Below are 16,295 nucleotides of genomic sequence, written 5' to 3'. Positions count from 1 at the left end.
CCATGATGGGGTCTGCCACCACAGTGACTAGAAAGGGGCTCACACAGCATCAGGCCTGTCAAGACCCAGTGAGCAAGTAATAGCCAAATGTGTTCGCTTCTTAAAAACTGAGGAGAACTCCAGGGAAAAGACACAGATGCAATTTGATAAAAGCACAACATGCCGACAGGCCAAGGGGTCAGGAGTGTGCCATGGTGGTGACGCGCAGTCCCAGGAGGCTGCTGCTCAGGACAGGAGCCACTCCAGCAGACACCTCAGCCTAGTGATGAAATGGGCAGAGTAAGTGGGAGGCGCAACACCCCCTGTGCAGGATTCTGCCAAGATGTCCAGCCCACGTCATTCCAGAGTGCAGGACATCACAGGGGTGGGGGTGGGGGGTGAGACAGGGACTCTGTCCAAGGTTGACAGACATAGGAGAGCTACATCGCAGGGTGACCCATGACCTCTGGTGGATTCTGAACTGGGAGGGAAACCAACTGTCAAGGATGCTGCTGGGACCACAGGGGAATTTGCCATGCAGTTTCACACTGGGCAAAATGTTTCTGAATGATGACACTGATAACACGGAATGCTGTCGACATCCGGAAATGCTGAAGTATTTTAGGGGCCACTTTCACACAGTTCAGGGGGAGAAAGTCTGTGTGTAATGGCAAAGGGAGGGAGGGGAGAACCCAGCAGAATGCATTTGGGGTTGGCACACACTCATGGTACCATTTTTTCCATTTTCTTGGAGGATCAAAGTAGTGAAATATGGGCTGAAGCTGTGGCTCAGTGGTAGAGCTCTTGCCTTGCTTGTGTGAGGCACTAGGTTCAAGTCTCAGCACCGCATATACATAAATGAATAAAATAAAAGTCCATCAACAACTATATATATATACACACACAATACACATAAAATACATATAAAAGTGTAAATAAAAAGTTGGAAAGTCACTACCTACAGGCACCTTCTCTCGGGTCCTTCAATGAGAGCTGCTTTCATTATTCCAGCATTTTGGTTTGTTTCAAGTGGCTGCTAGAAAGGGTCCACCTTAGTGCTTCAGAAACAGAGTGAACAACCTTCCTGCCTTTCTGGAGTGCCACCAGGAACTTGGCACAAGAGGGTGGAGGACAGACTCATTCTGTGCTCTGCAGCTGCTTCCCAAGTAGAAGAGTGGTTACGTGACTTGACTTCTGCTGGAGCTGGCCCCATGGCAGGCTGGCTCACTGGTCACCAGCCAAGCTGCTAGGTGCCAAATAGTTCTTGTTTTCCTCTGGTACCGTAGATTGAACCCTGGGGCACTTGACCCCTGAGACACATCCCCAGCCCGTTTTTTTGTATTTTATTTAGAGACAGGGTCTCACTGAGCTACTTAGGGCCTCACTAAGTTGCTGAGGCTGGATTTGAATTCACAGTCCTCCTGCCTCAGCCTCCCAAGCCACTGGGATCACAGACATGTGCCTCCATGACCAGTGCCAATTTGTTCTTATGAGTACAGCCACATGGAAGTCACACAAATGATAACACAACTGATTATTATATTCTGCAGTATGAGAATTTATCTTTCAAAAAGTTACCCAAAAGACTACGCAGTCAGAGGCTAGTGCAGATGTCTGCCCTGAAAGCGTGAGCACTTCCTCATCAGCTTGCACTAGGTGTGAGGTGGGAAAGCTCTCTAGGGAGTAGCTCTACTACTGTAAGTGCCTCTAACCTACAGTGACATCATATCTTAATTCACTGGTATGCTCATGGCCCCACCAGTAGTCAAATCATAGTCCATTATTTCTGATTTGCCATAAATTCATTTAAATTCACTTAAAAAAAGTACTTGTGGGGAGCCACAATGAATGACCACACCCTTTCAGCCCTAATGCCTCAGATTCTGACCGTCCACTGCGTTCACTGTGGCTTGGGCGGGGTCTAGCTCGGATAGCAAGGGGTCTTCCTTGTGGGATGTGCCCCTAGGGTTGAGTTACACCCACATGTCCCTTGTAGTCCTGCACCTTCTGCCCTTTTTTGGATAGAACTTTTTAAGAACAAGAGTCCCCCCAATAAAAGCTGACTTCCGAACGTGCTCTCTCTCGTCAGCCTCTCATGACTTTCTCTTGCTCTCCCTTTTGGGGAGCCTGAGGCTGAGAGCAGGGAAGCTCTCCTGAAGCTCGTATAAAGGTAAATTGTGTCTGTGTTTTATTTGGTGTCCCTGCAAATTCACACAAGCAATCTTAAATTCAGCTGCCTGCACTGGTCAGGGGCAGCAATTACTCACTCTAAATGTCAGGTCATGTGCAAGAGGTGCAGTGTTGAAATACTCGAAAATGGAATCCTGAAAATCTGGAAGCTTGAGCCCTGTAAGAAAGAAAGAAGAGTCCAGGTAAAAAACTTGAAAGACTGATTATACTGTTAAATAAAAACATTCAACACTGACCAGAAGTCAGTTCTCCCTAAATTAACTGATAACTGTGATGTAATAGTAAAAGCACCAGAGGGCTTTCCTCCGAGTGAGCAACAGGATCAGCACCTTTGTGAGGACACTCTCAGAAGAGCCACCAGATCCCATGCCACACTGCAACTCAGACTGGAATTAAGTGGTTCTTGCCACTGAGTGAGGACAAGGCAGAGAATCGGAAAAACACCCGGTGCCCACAGTGCGTCATGTGTGATCAAAGCCATGGGTGTCATCAGGAGGGAAAAGGGCTTAAGGAGAGAGAGAAAACTGCTTCAGTGTGAACTCAAATGAGCCAGTCAGATGAATTTAAGAGTGAGACCTGGCGGGTGCGGTGGCCACACTTGCAATCCCAGTAATTTGGGAGCCGAGGTGGGAGGATCTGAGTTGGAAGCCAGCCTTGGCAGCTTAGTTTTAGGAAGTGTGTGGATCCCTTGAATAGTCCTAACCATGACTCAAAAAGTAACAAGAATGATAACTTAAAACATAAAAAATAAGAAGACTTTTCTTGGCAAAAAAAAAATCTATAAGTAAAGTCACAGTAGGAAAAATACCTGCAAGTCACAACATAAATAAAAAAATTTCATCCCCAAGGCATGAAAAGTTTCTGCAGCTTAAATATAACAACCTGAATTTTAAAAATGGCCAGGAGAATGCAAATCAGACCTTCAAAAAGCTTGCTCTCATATATTCAGGGTGGCAAAAATCCCCAAGTATAAAGTCGACTTTGAGCTTGGCTGTGGGACAGAGACCCCTCATGATTTGTCAACAGCTAGCACAGTGTATGCACATTTTCCCTTTGATCTCTTAGCCCCATTTCTAGAAATGTATCCTTAAAACATACTGACAAAAATATGCAATGTTCAGGGGGCTGTGGAAGTGCACAACTGTAATCCCAGCCAGGAGGCCAAGGCAGGAGGATCAAAAGTTCAAGGCCAGCTTGGGCAATTTAGCCAGACCCTGTGTCAAAGTAAAAAAGGACTAAGGATGTAGCTCAGATGTAAAGTACTTGTGGTTCAATCCCCAGTTACAAAAAAAGAAGAAGAAAGAAAAATAGAAAAAGGTGTGTATATATATATACACGTATGTACACATATAACATATGTACATGCATATAACACACACACAAGGTTCTGTGCATGCAGCTCTCACTGAAGCACTATTTATGATAGCAAAAGCTAGGAAATGGCCCAGTGCCCATCAGCATGGGCTGCTACAGCTCACAGCGGGTAGTCCTAAAAGGGCTTAGGACGGTCTCAGTGTCTGTGGCCTAGTGGCTGTGGCCTAGCAGCTGCCCAGCACAGAAAAGTGAGAAGCATGCTGTCTCTCAGGTGGCCAGTGGGTACTAATACCTGACTATGCACATTGGTATTTGCAACAGAAGGGGGGAGATGTTGAGAGCCACAGTTTAGTCAGAATGACGCCTGGCATTTTTACCAGAGGGAATGGTTGAAAGGTGACCCTGCTCTGGGATTAGGGCGGCTCCTCTGGGAATAGGGCGGATCCTGCTGCCTTGGGCGCCAGTTACTTTGGAGTTCCCATTGAGTTCTTGGGGGGTGTTTCCAGGAGAATTGGCGCGTGGAGCCCGGTGGAGGCAGTGTGTTTCCGGGAAGTGTGTGTAGAGTGCCGGTGAGAGTTGGGGAATAAAGAGTTGCTGTTTGAACCTACAAGGCTTTGTGGTGGCTCAGTTATTTGTGCCCAGCCAGACTGCGGCAGTTTTCAAGAAGAGGCAAAGGAAGAATAAACCAAATTTGGTCCCCTCTGGTGAAGATGTTTTTAATAGTTCATTTCAAAAATTTGACTTCAGAATGATTTAAGTTCTTTGTATAACTAAAAATCATTTAAAAAGAAAGCAAAGGAAAACAATACCATTCCTAAGAAAAGGCTGATATCTAAATAGTTCAACAAAACTTTTGTGATTTTAATTTACCAGTATCTGCTCTAAATTTTTCTTCCATCTTTTTCTTCAGAATTTCCATTTCTTCTAATAATTCTCTGTTTTTGGCTTCAGAATCCTTTAGTTTACTAAAATAAAACACAAATGGCTTTAAGTGCACTGGAAAGAGGCTATCCATGCTAGTTCACGGTGTGTCTCGGGGAGAGAGTGTGCCCACCACACTCTGGGTCTTTCTACTTAGTACATTAGAGAAGGTACAAATAATTCAAAATTGTTAACATCCAAACATGAACTTTAAAAGTGAGGGCTCAGGAAGCCCTAGGTGATTTTATGACACCCAAATCTGTTTCCAGATGAGCCATCCATCCCCTGAGGACATAGAACCTAGACCCATTGGCTGCCAGACCTGCAGAGGCCTTTCCCATGATCAGCTAGATGGTGGATTGCAGGGGAGTGGGGGATATGCTCGGGCCCTGGGAGTTCGCGCTTTCATGGAGGAAACAGAGGAAGGTTGCCACAACGCAGCATCTGGCTAGGAGGCAAGCAGGTCAGAGCGGGGCTCTACACTTGTTAGTGGGAGACACTGGCAGACACTTCACCCAGTGCACCTGTGTCTCAGGGCATGCAAGGGTCACGTGATTTAATAGGCAAAGTTATCAAACCAGCTCCTGGAACAGAAGAAGTACATTTACTTGGCAGCCATGGCCACATTTCTTCAGCCCCAGGCAGACAGGATTTGGGGCCTGGAATCCTGCCAGCATCTCACACCTCCTTGTGGCAGAGCTGGCCCTGGCCGTCCACCCTAGCATTCATGGTGCTACAGCTTAAGGCATCCCACATGGTGAAACAGCTCTCCTGCCATGGGCTCTCGGCAAGCACATGCACACCTGCCGTGTGAGTGGCAGACTACTTCCAAGTGGGGAGAGCCATCTTCAACCTGTTAGCACAGCAGCTTTAGCTTGAAAAGCTGACAAAATAAACAGAGCCTAGTGCCCCTTAGACACGTGGCCATGAGTCTTGTCACCAGTACGGGGAGACAGGAACCCCTTACTGATGCTGCCCTCTATTCCTTGAGAACACTTGAGTATACCTGCTGCAGCGTGGGTACATCTGCACATTCACCCAACAGGTTCTTACTGAGCACCCACTAAGTGCCAGAGACCTTTAGACTCCTTGAAACTCTCCCAAATTGGCCTGGTAGACAGCCCTCATGTGCTCCCGAACAATGGCAAGCTCTAGGGCTCCTGCCCCCGAGATGGGGAGAACAAGGGCCTGCATGGCTCAGGAGTCACACAGGACCCCTGCTCCTGCTGAGAGGAGCACCATGCACAAAGTACCTTTCAAAGGAGAGATTGGTGTCTTTGACCTTCCTCAGTTCTTCCTGGATGAGCTGCTTGGCACGGATCTCTGCCTCAAGGGCAGACTGCAGTTCTAGCCGTGCAGACATGTCCAGTTTCTGGCTACGGCGAACTTTCCAAAGTGGGTCCTTTGACATTGGTGAAGAGATTAAAAACACATCTTAAGCTATTTATTTGGTAAACAAAATGAATGCAAACAAGTAATTCAACTTTTTCTAAACTTTACTAGTATATTTAAATTTAATCCTCAGATGTTATCAAGGTCCATCAGACCCACTTTTAGTTTTGATGTTTTCTAACTTTAATTCATTTCTTAGAAGTCTGTCTCCTAAAAACCAGGACTTTGATGATTTTTAGAAGGAGGACAAAAACTGATTCTGTGGTGCAACCTGTGGGTCCAGGCAACACCTGCACAAACCCAGGTGCCCAGCAGGGTCTTGGTACCTTTCCCTGCAGCTGGGACCTTCTCTACCCCGTTACTCGGGACCATGTGGTTACCACTCCTGCCTACAACAAAGGTTCAATGGTGAGGGAAGGAGGACAGTGGCCTGGAAGCACCAAGCAAAGGGGAGCCAGCCATCTGGGTACTGTCACTCTTCCGTGTTCTTACTGAGCTGCCCAACGTACTGCTGCCTTCAAGAGCCACAAAAGACACGCTGTCTTGGTGACTTAAGTTTTTATCGGAAACAGATGAAAAGTTTTCGTTTTCCACTCAAAGCAGTAATGACAAGAAAAGTACCAGCCAGAAGTGGGTGAGGAGGGACAGGTGGCAACACTCTAGCTAGATACCAACGATGAGTGTGAGAAAGATCATTCATAAAGTAACTACACAGACATATTTTTCAAACGGAACTCAGATGGCCGTGAGAAGCACCTGCCCCAGGGACAGGTCAGGCTGCATTGTACCCCCAGTCAGCCCAAAGCCAACTGCACTGCAGGGCTCAAAACACCGAGTGAGTGGACAGAGGATTGAGTCAGTGACAAAGCTGCTGCCACAGAGCCTCAATCATCACTTGCTACATGAAGGAAGGAAGCTGTCGACACCAAGCAGGCTAGTGTATGCTGGTCACACAAGTCTCTGCATTGGAATTACCCGACAGCACTTCTGCACCACAGTCCTACTTACAATAAAGCAATCTATGAGTTCTTCAGCAATAAGAATGCAGATTTTAGAAAAAATCCTACCAGTGTTCTTGATCCCAGACTAGAACTCCTCAAAGTCTCGAGCTCTTCAGTCATCTTAGAGGCTAGGGCTTGAAGATAACCCCGGGCATCTTTCTCGTCACTAACCCTGGAGGGACAAGCAGATGTGGCATCTTGGAAGGCAAGACTACTGGTGCGAGGAGCTGAACAAGACAAGCATTTCCCATCTTCCTGAGACATGGTCTCACACCAGCCAGAGCACCAAAGACCCAGGGCCAGCTAGTGCCCTCTGTGAGCAGAGGCCCATGCCACACCCTCTCTCAGGTTCTGCCCAGTCAGTGTGTGGGCTGCCATGAAAGCTCATGCCTGTTTTATCCAGAATGAGAGGGCATGCACAGCCTGACCCAAGCCCTACAGAAGGCTGGTGTTTCCCACCCTTAGTCCAACTGAGAAGATCACTGGGCAGAACTGCTGGCCTAGCCCTAGACCAGCAACACAGCGAGGCCTGAACTTTGACCCTGGGGAACAGTGCAGTTCAAGATAGAAGCAGACAGGCAGCTCGGCTCGGGGGTCTCACAGGTGTTCTGCGGGCTGCATGTCTCCGTGTCTGGCACGTACCACTGAATGATCTCTGCGATCTGAGCTTCCCAGTGTGCCACTGACTCCTTCTTGGCTGCCAGATCCTGCAGCTCATCCTCCAGCTGTCTGTTCTGGGCCGTGAGCTTATCCACAAAGGCACAGAGCTGCAATCAAACAACCCACCCCATCACTTGTTAAGGTGCACCTGTTACTATGGCAGCATGACTAAGACTAGAGGTCCTTCTGGAGGTTTTGAACACTTTCTTTCTTTAGGAGATTTTTCCAAAGTAAGTTCAGGATAGAGACTTTCTGACAGTTTTTAATTTGTTTCTATTAAAATCTGGCCCTAAAAGTGACTGAGCTAGAGATCTGAGGTAACTACCTTTAACGAGCAAAAGCAGCCCATTTAAAAGACCAAACTTATAAATTAAAAAAAAAAAAAAAAAAAAATTATATATATATATATTTTAGTTATAGTTGGACACAATACCTTTATTTTATTTATTTATTTTTATGTGGTGCTGAGGATCGAACCCAGAGCCTCACACGTGGTAGGCAGGTGTTCTACCATTGAGCCACAACCCCATCCCCCACAAACCTATTACTTCATTTAAAAATCAAAGTATCTGAGAGAGACACTACATTTCCAGAAGACCCCGGCATGGCCCAACAGACTGACAGGCGGTACCACTAGTTACCCTTTCGTTCTCAGCAGTCAGCTTCTTGTTCTCCTCTGACAGTATCGCCCGTTCTCGCTCGTACTTGTCTTTCACAGTGCCTATCGCCTCCTCCATCTCACTGTGCCTGAAGAGGCAGAGAAGCGGTTTCAGACGTTCCCAGCTTCACTCATGTTCACACCCTTTTCTGGGTTGAGGCGCTGACAAAACTTACCGTTCTCGTTTTGATTTTTCCAATTTGTCTTTCAACATTAAAATTTCTTTCTGCAGTGCCAGCTGGTGACTTTCGGAGTCATGCACCTCCTTCTTCACAGTCTTCACTTCCAGCACGTGGGAGGCCTCCCGGCGGACCAGCTCCTCCTCATAAAACAAGACCTTCTTCTCCAGCTCTGATTTGATTTTGGAAATCTCTTGCTGGTGTTCCAAAGTGGCCCCTGACCCTCGGCCTCCTTGCTTTACCTGTAGATGGAGGTTAAATAAACTGACAAATGCAGGTCCTCCCTTGAGGATGGTGCAGTCCTTCAACCCCACCATGGACGGCACTTGCAAACAGCCCCCTGCCCCATCCCCCGGGGCAGCTGGCATGCCGGGCATGGTCTTGGGTTCTTCTTATGAGCATGGGTAGCCTAGGGGCAGTCTGCCTTGCAGAGGCACCTGCCCAGCTCTGCCTGAGCTCTGCAACTCCGTCCTACACTGTTGTGATCTCATGTGGATCACGCACCCTTCTGGTGACTGGGTGATGCTGAGGTTTCCACTGTCAGCAAGGGGGTGCTGACAACAGACCAGCACAAGATGACAGCACAAAGTAATGTGACAAAGAATGGGGCACAGCAGGAACGACAAGGGAGGACACCTTTGAATTGGTGACAGAGGAGGATAGCTAATGGGCTCTGGAGGAAGGTGGGAGTACGGGAATGGAGCAGGGCCTGCTGGGCACATGAGGGCAGGCCGGGCTGAGGGAGTCCTGCAGGGAACTGCTGGCAATAGCCTGCAAGGAGTGAGGTGTTCTGAGTGAGCTCACTGTGGCTGCTATGTGCCACCCCCTACGGAGGGCTGACAAAGGCACAGTAAGTTGGTCACAGTGCACACAGCACACAGCGCATTAAGGGCTTTTGCAGAACCACACTTGGCTAATTAGAAAATGAGCATGTGAAGCTCTCAGGTGTCAATTCACCACAACTTAATACATGCCACCTACAACTTGTCCAAAAGGAAGAAAAGAGACACAATGGGTGTTTACAAGTGAAAGTGACCCTAAGGCGCAGCCTTGCCCTCGTTCCCACCCACGTCCTGCCCTGTGTGACAGTGTCCCCAGGCGCCTGGGTGAGGAGCTCTCTTGGCTGAGTGCTACCTTGAGGGCCTCGAGCTCGCTCTCCATCTGCTTGCAGAAACTCTCACTGTGCTCACGAAGCTTGCGCTCCTTGGAGGCCTCGGCTAGGGCGTCTTCCAGCTGCACTTCCAGCTATGAGAAAGCAAGGTCCGCTTTTCATGAACACAGAACAAGCCCTGCTGCTGTGGTAAGCTCTCACCTGAGGACCTGTACCCATCTCCCCACCACCAAACCCACCCCAAGTCAGGTTGAGAAGCACCTCCAGGGCTTCACTGCAACGCTAGCTGTAAGCCACTGGTAAGAAGCAAGTTTAAATGTAGTCTAGATGGCAAACTTGAGATTGAGTTTTAGGAAAGATTATTTCTGATATGTGGAGAACAATGATCCAATTTTGTGTGTGTGCGTGTATGCACACGCTAGGGATTGAACCCAGGGATAATTAACCACCAAGCCACATTTCCAGCCGTTTTTTTTTTTTTTTTTTTTTGACATTTTATTGAGAGACAGGTCTTGCTGAGTTGCTTAGGGCCTTACTAAGTTGCTGAAGCTGGCTTGGAACTCATGATCCTCCTGCCTCAGCCTCCTGAGCCGCTGGGATTATAGGTGTGTGCCACCACACCTGGCTTAATTTTTAACTGAAAGTTTCAAACATCCTCGAAGGAGAGTAGTGAGAACCAGTTCTGACAGTGGTGCCTTATTAAAGGCCAATTTGGTTCATCTTATAAGTCTAGCCTGTGTGCCTTAGGTTATTTTAGAGCAAAGCCCAGACACCCATAGTGTCATTTCACCCATAATTCTTCACCCCCTCCTGCCCCCCAAACTGGTGATTGAACCCAGGAGCAATGGACCACTGAACTACACCCCTACCACTTTCAATTTTTGAGACAGGGTCTAAGTTGCCCAGTCTGGCCTTGAACTTGGGATCCTCCTGCCTCAGCCTCCCAAGTCACTGAAATTACAGATACTCACCACCATGACTGGCTCACCCATAATTCTTAAATAGGGGTTTCACAAACCTGACTTATAGCTGATTATAACTACAAATATATTTGATTGGAAAATAAACTAAGAAGAAAAAAAAGTAGATATTTTGAGGCTAAATGGCAGAATTTGAACTCTAAAGGAATAAGAGCATGTACTTTCAGGCTTTCCAATTTCACAGGTTCCTCAAGCAGACTTCAGCAGAATTCAAAACCATAAGCATTGTTTCAAACATGCTACCTGTCAGGAGCAGAACACTCAGAAGGTTCAAAGTTGGGGGTGAGACCCTTGGGGGTCCCAGGGCTCTTCCTTTTCTAAGCGCCTGTCCCTTGAAATAGGTGTGAGAACCCAGGTGTTTACTAATATGCCAGATGCTAAAAAGGCATACAAAAAAGACACTTTTCATTAAAATGTTATTTATATTAACAAGTAAAATAGGCTTATTGTTACAATGAAAAAAATCATTTCAATTTCTAACTTACACATAAGAAGGGCTGAAGCCTACTTTAATTTTTAAGGGGTGTAGAGGACCTTGCACTGTGGACCTTAGGCAACTGACTGGAGGAAGCGAGACTGATTTGTTTCCCATCTTCAATGGGCTTCAGGCACAGAGTCACTGAAGTCATGCCAAGCCAAACCACAACATGAATATTATTTTACTTCGATATGGAATTTTTAAAAATTAGCACTACAGGAATTTCTTGTAATAATTTCACAAACGTGGGCTGGGGTTGTAGCTCAGTAGTAGAGTGTTTGGCCTACATGTATGAGACCCTGGATTTCACCCCTATCACCTCAAAAAGAAAAATAATAATTTTACAAGCAAATGTTGAGAGATAAGAACCACAAAACAGCTGGGTGTGGTAGCACATGCCTGCAGTCCCAGTGACTCAGGAGGCCGAGGCAGGAGGATTACAAATTTGAGGTCAGCCTGTGAAACTTGGCAGACCCTGTCTCAAAATAAAAAGGGTATAGTTCAGTGGTAGAGCACCTTCTAGGTCCAATTCCCAGCACCACAAAACACACACACACAAAAAAACTTTGAAAATAAATACTTGGCAGATCAACTTCACACAAATCTTAAGACCCATTTTAGTGTGATTTATGCAATATGGCCCAGGCTTTCAAAGATGTTTTAAGATCAATCTAAAATCCAATCAATCAATACTGTCTCTTGAAATCTAAGATAAGAAATTACCTCTTTCCTGAACTTCTCAGATTTGCGGATCTCCTGCCTCAGGGAGTCGATCTTCTGCATGGCCCCATCCATCTCCTCCTCTTTGTCCCGGAGCTGCCGGGACACCTTCTGTTTCTGGGAGCGGAGCTCTGCCATGCGCTCATTGAGGTCCGAGAACTCCTGCAGGGCCCGCTTTCGCTGCTGATGGGCATCTTTGAGTTCTTTGGTCTGGGATTTCAATCTTTCTGAAGCTTCAATCAATTGCTGATCAGAAAGAATGACAGATGTTTTATGTCAGCTTAGTAAAGATTCGGAAGGCTGAAATTCAGTTTCCACTGTGTTAAAGAGAGTGACTGCAGATGCCGGTCATAGATCCAAGAACCCACCTTCTTGGAAAAAGCCTTTCTTCCTCACATGCAGCCTTGAAGTCCCCTGGCTTGGGGGCTGAGCACCAATTCCAGACCAGGAAAGACCCTGCACTGTATGGAGCAGCCTGCTGGGGGCACCTGGCCCCATTAACCCACCTCTCTGACTCATCTACAGTCACACAGAAGGATGCAGCAGGACCTGTGCACGCGATCTAGCACTGAGTTGCAAGCAGACCAACAGAACAACACCCGGCACAGGACAGCCCACACACCAGGGACCCCAGGAGGTCTTCAACTGTCTCGGGGAGGCTCACCCTTAGGAAAGTGCAAAACCATCAAGACCTCTCACACAGAAGCACACCATGCTACCTTGTGAAAGTCTTCCTTCTCCTGCCGCGCCAGTCGGTACTGCTTTTCTAGGCCCTTTAGCCGGTGTGTGGAGTCCTCGTGCTCCTGGCGAAGTGTCACTGTGTCCTCCAGCTGCCGTTCTAGCCTATTTGAATCTGAGCAGAAGAGAAATAAATTGTGTGTCTTTGTATGAAATGATTTGTCAGCTGCCTTATTAACAACACAAAACATCTCTCTCATTCAGACTTCTTTTCCTTTTACGTGTATCATAAGTGTTCTGAGCTGTAGGGAACAGGCTCACTACATTTCATTCTAACCACTCTCTCCAGGGACTGTAAGCCTTGGACCCATACGCCCACCTGTCCCTAAAAACCATGTAACCCAGCACAGCACCTTATTTTTTCAGGGAGCATAAAGGTTTCAGTGACTAATTAACTCAACCCAAGCCTTTTTCTGGATCAGGATGGTAGGGTTGACAGGAGATTGAGATGACCTGGAGTTGTAAGTGGCCAACAGAGCCTGCCCACATGGAGTTAAGAGTCACAGTTTAAAAGTCATCTGAAGCTGGGTGCAGTGGTTCACACCTGTATTCCCAGCAGCTCGGGAAGGGAGGGGTGTGCTGAGGCAGGAGGATCGCAAGTTCAAAGCCAGCCTCAGCAACAGTGAGGTGCTAAGCAACTCAGTGAGACCCTGTCTCTAAATAAAATTCAAGGCAGGGCCACCAATGCGAGAGGCCACATAATTGTCAGAGCTACACAGAGGAAAAGAAAGAGTTTATGGAGAAAACACATGCCACTACACTATTATCAGAACTACTACTCTATTATCAGAACCAAACAAGGTGGAAAATAATTTTAAAACTGACCATTTTAATACTGACAGAATGCTAGAACTCTAAATAGAGAACTGTCTTCCTGCCTTTCCACCTTATTTAAAGGATTCAGAAATTTTCCTTTTAAAAGATTAATGACAGGGCTGGGTATGGCTCTGTGGTAGAGCACTTGACTACATGAGTGAGTCCTGGGTTCTGTCACCAGCTCCACTAAAGAAACAGATCCAAACAGAAGAGAGATCAACACTTAAGAACAGAGGCTGAGCAGCTGCTTCTGGGAACATTTACCTGCCATTTTGTTCCTCAGATGCTCAATTTCTTCATTTAGCCTTTTGATTTCCTTGTCTCGGTTGGAGTTGCCCAGGGCCCGTGTGGCAGCATGAAGGGACTGCACGGTCTGTGTGGACTCTGAGGGAGACACGGTGTCAGTGCAGCAGGCTACGGGAGACAGCGCTGCAGCCCAAACCGCCCTGCCACTCACCCTGCAGCTTCCGGCTCAGCTCCAGCTTTTCCTGTTCCAGTCTTCGTATCCTCCTCTCATAAGCTTCAACTTGCAAGCTGTTCTCCAAGTCCCGCTGCACGTCTTCATCTTTGGTTAATGTGTCAGATTGCATCACGCTCTTCAGAGAGCCACGGTCAGAAAAGCAGCTGTGAAATTGAGCACAGGCCTTCTCATCTACTGAGAGCTGAAGTGCCTACACTGGCACTTAAATACTTTCTAGGGTGAAAGTCTTTTAGAAGTGGCACACAAAATACCTGTGAAAAGACTTTTATTGTGTATGGAGCCAAAGTTAGGCAAGAGCCCTCTTTCCTGCAGAGGACTGGGTGGTGGGAGGGAACCTGAGAAGCCTCTGCACAGCCACCTCACTCTCACCCAGAGCACCAACACAGCATTCTGCCTAAGGAACAGGACCAGAGGTGGCAGGGCTCCCTGGTTTCTGACAGGTTGCCACAACTGAGCCGTCTGGGATAGCTATCCAACCCTTCAGGGTTCACATTCTTGACCTGGCAAACTAAATGGCCCTTGCAGAGCTCTGGCTGGCATGGCTGAGCCACTCACTGAGGATCAGCCAACTGGTGGACACACTGGATATTCATGCAAGCACCATCCACTGCCCAGATGGAGGCTGTAGATGGTTCTCTCACCCAGCCCAATTCTTGGACTGGTGTACACGTTATTTAGTTCTAATTAGCTCATTAGGAGACACCATATCACACAAAAAACTTGTTTGAGTTCCTATGCTGAGTCTGATAAAGGCACAAGGGAACACACATCTATTACAGAATGTAAAACTAATGAGTGTTTCTGCAGAGGGCTCTGATAGAGCTGGGCATGCCAGGCCTGCGGGTGTCTATCCAGGGAGGAAAGTCCTGGGTCCATCCCACCAAATTGGGTATTGGCATATAGACCTGGGACCTGCAAGCGTGACAAGAACTTAGTGACCTGGGACGCACTGGACAGGTCAAGGGTCTTTGGCTTGGGCCACTAAATGCATTCCCTTGCACAGCGGTAGCAGCTGTCACTCTGGTTCTAGCTCTGGCACTTCACACCTCAAGATTGTCCATGAGCTTGGGCAGTGGTCTCTTTCCTGAGGACCCTCATCATCTCAGCTGCTAGCTCCCAGAAGATGCCAGAAATCCAGGTATGGGAGCTTCCTTCTGGAAGGGGCGTTCTTATCTCACCTTCCTTTCTTCATGGCCCCGGTTTCTTTTCTTTCCTTTCCATCTTTTAGAACCAGGAATTGAATGCAGGGGCACTTAGCCAATGAGCCACATCCCCAGCCCCTTTTTTGTATTTTATTAGAGACAGGATCTCACTGAGTTGCTAAGGGCCTGCGACCCCCTGCCTACTTCCTTTAAAATCTGGTGGAAAACCTCCGGCCACACAATTTCGTGGGTGCCAACGGACAAAGACACCAGCCTTGGCACCTGTGGCACTGCACATAGGTGGGTGCATCTGGCACTGTAGATTTTACCTTGAGGCATGGAATGTATTTTAGCCCCACTGATGGAAGGAAACCATGGAGCTGGGCTTCAATCCTTATAAAAGCAAGCAGAGTGTTCTAAAAGAAGATGACTCTCAGTTGGGCAGAAGTGCAAATTCAACTGTAGCCACTGATTTTGACATCTGAACACACTCTGCCAGCACCGAGAGCTGATTGGGCAGGAGTCACCTGACTACCACCTGTGGACCCAATCTCACCCACAGTTTGTTTTTGTGCCGTCCATGAGCCAAAATGGCATTCACATTTTTTAAAGGATTGTAAAAGAATACACACAACAGAGACCTCAAAACTTAAATTATAGTCCTATGTTGATTAATGATGGGACACATTCTGAGAACTGCATTATTAGGCTACTCCATCACTACGCAAACACCAGAGCGAGCTCACTCAAGCACAAGAGTACATGGCAGCCAGGCGCGGTGGCGCACACCTGAAATCACAGTGGCTCGGGAGGCTGAGCCAGGAGGGTTGTGAGTTCAAAGCCAGCTTCAGCAAAAGCAAGGCGCTAAGCATCTCAGTGAGACCCTGCCTCTAAATAAAATACAAAATAGGGATGGGGATGTGGCTCAGTGGTTGAGTGCCCCTGAGTTCTATCCCCAGTACCATTAAAAAAACAACAATAACAACAAACAAAACATGGCTCAAGAAGAGAGGCGGCTGAGAGGTACAATGGACATAGTTGGGCAAGGCTGCTACAGGGCAGCAACAGACTGTTTTACAGTGAGTTTCTTTTTCATGAGCAGGAAAGCACGCCACAATAGGTCCCAGGAAACAGCATGTCTCAACAACTGCGGGACTCTGAGCAGTGATGTGCTGTACTTTACATGACTAGCAGCGCAGATGGTGTCACCACAAAATAGGTGACCTTAGCAGGCTGTCACATCACAAGTGAAAGAAGTGTTCCACTCATTGGAATCTTACAGCAACAGCACAGCTTATGGGGATCTGGCACTGACCAAAAAGTCTTTATGTGGCACTTGACTATTTACTGTCTTGCCCTTCAGAGAAAGTTAGCCAACTTTGACATACACCTGCAGTGACCAAGCATGCATCTCTAAAGGACAAAGAGCCCTATGTCTCCCTTGATCACGGCCCCCCAGCCCTCTCAGCACAAGCATGCCCAGCACAGAAGCACCCCCAGACCATGTGCCTCTCCAGGGAAGGTGCTGCAGGGGA

General features: G+C 47.5%; 1 protein-coding gene across 2 annotated transcripts in view; it reads right to left on the bottom strand.

Annotated features, from left to right (window-relative positions):
- Positions 1-16,295, bottom strand: part of Cdc42bpb (CDC42 binding protein kinase beta) — a 92,245-nt gene that overhangs the window by 19,855 nt on the left and 56,095 nt on the right. For both annotated transcript variants that reach the window (XM_071607506.1, XM_027946579.3), the window contains exons 10-21: positions 13,595-13,761; positions 13,402-13,521; positions 12,303-12,436; positions 11,587-11,829; positions 9,429-9,539; positions 8,292-8,536; positions 8,099-8,204; positions 7,440-7,564; positions 6,864-6,969; positions 5,658-5,806; positions 4,354-4,448; positions 2,247-2,326 (exon numbers count right to left, since the gene is read on the bottom strand). In XM_071607506.1, the coding sequence (XP_071463607.1) occupies positions 2,247-2,326; positions 4,354-4,448; positions 5,658-5,806; positions 6,864-6,969; positions 7,440-7,564; positions 8,099-8,204; positions 8,292-8,536; positions 9,429-9,539; positions 11,587-11,829; positions 12,303-12,436; positions 13,402-13,521; positions 13,595-13,761 (1,681 nt within the window). The remainder of the gene's footprint in view (positions 1-2,246; positions 2,327-4,353; positions 4,449-5,657; positions 5,807-6,863; positions 6,970-7,439; positions 7,565-8,098; positions 8,205-8,291; positions 8,537-9,428; positions 9,540-11,586; positions 11,830-12,302; positions 12,437-13,401; positions 13,522-13,594; positions 13,762-16,295) is intronic.

The sequence above is a fragment of the Marmota flaviventris genome, chromosome 2, assembly GCF_047511675.1.
Source record: "Marmota flaviventris isolate mMarFla1 chromosome 2, mMarFla1.hap1, whole genome shotgun sequence".
Lineage (NCBI taxonomy): Eukaryota > Metazoa > Chordata > Mammalia > Rodentia > Sciuridae > Marmota > Marmota flaviventris.
This window is presented reverse-complemented; position numbering and strand designations above follow the sequence as displayed.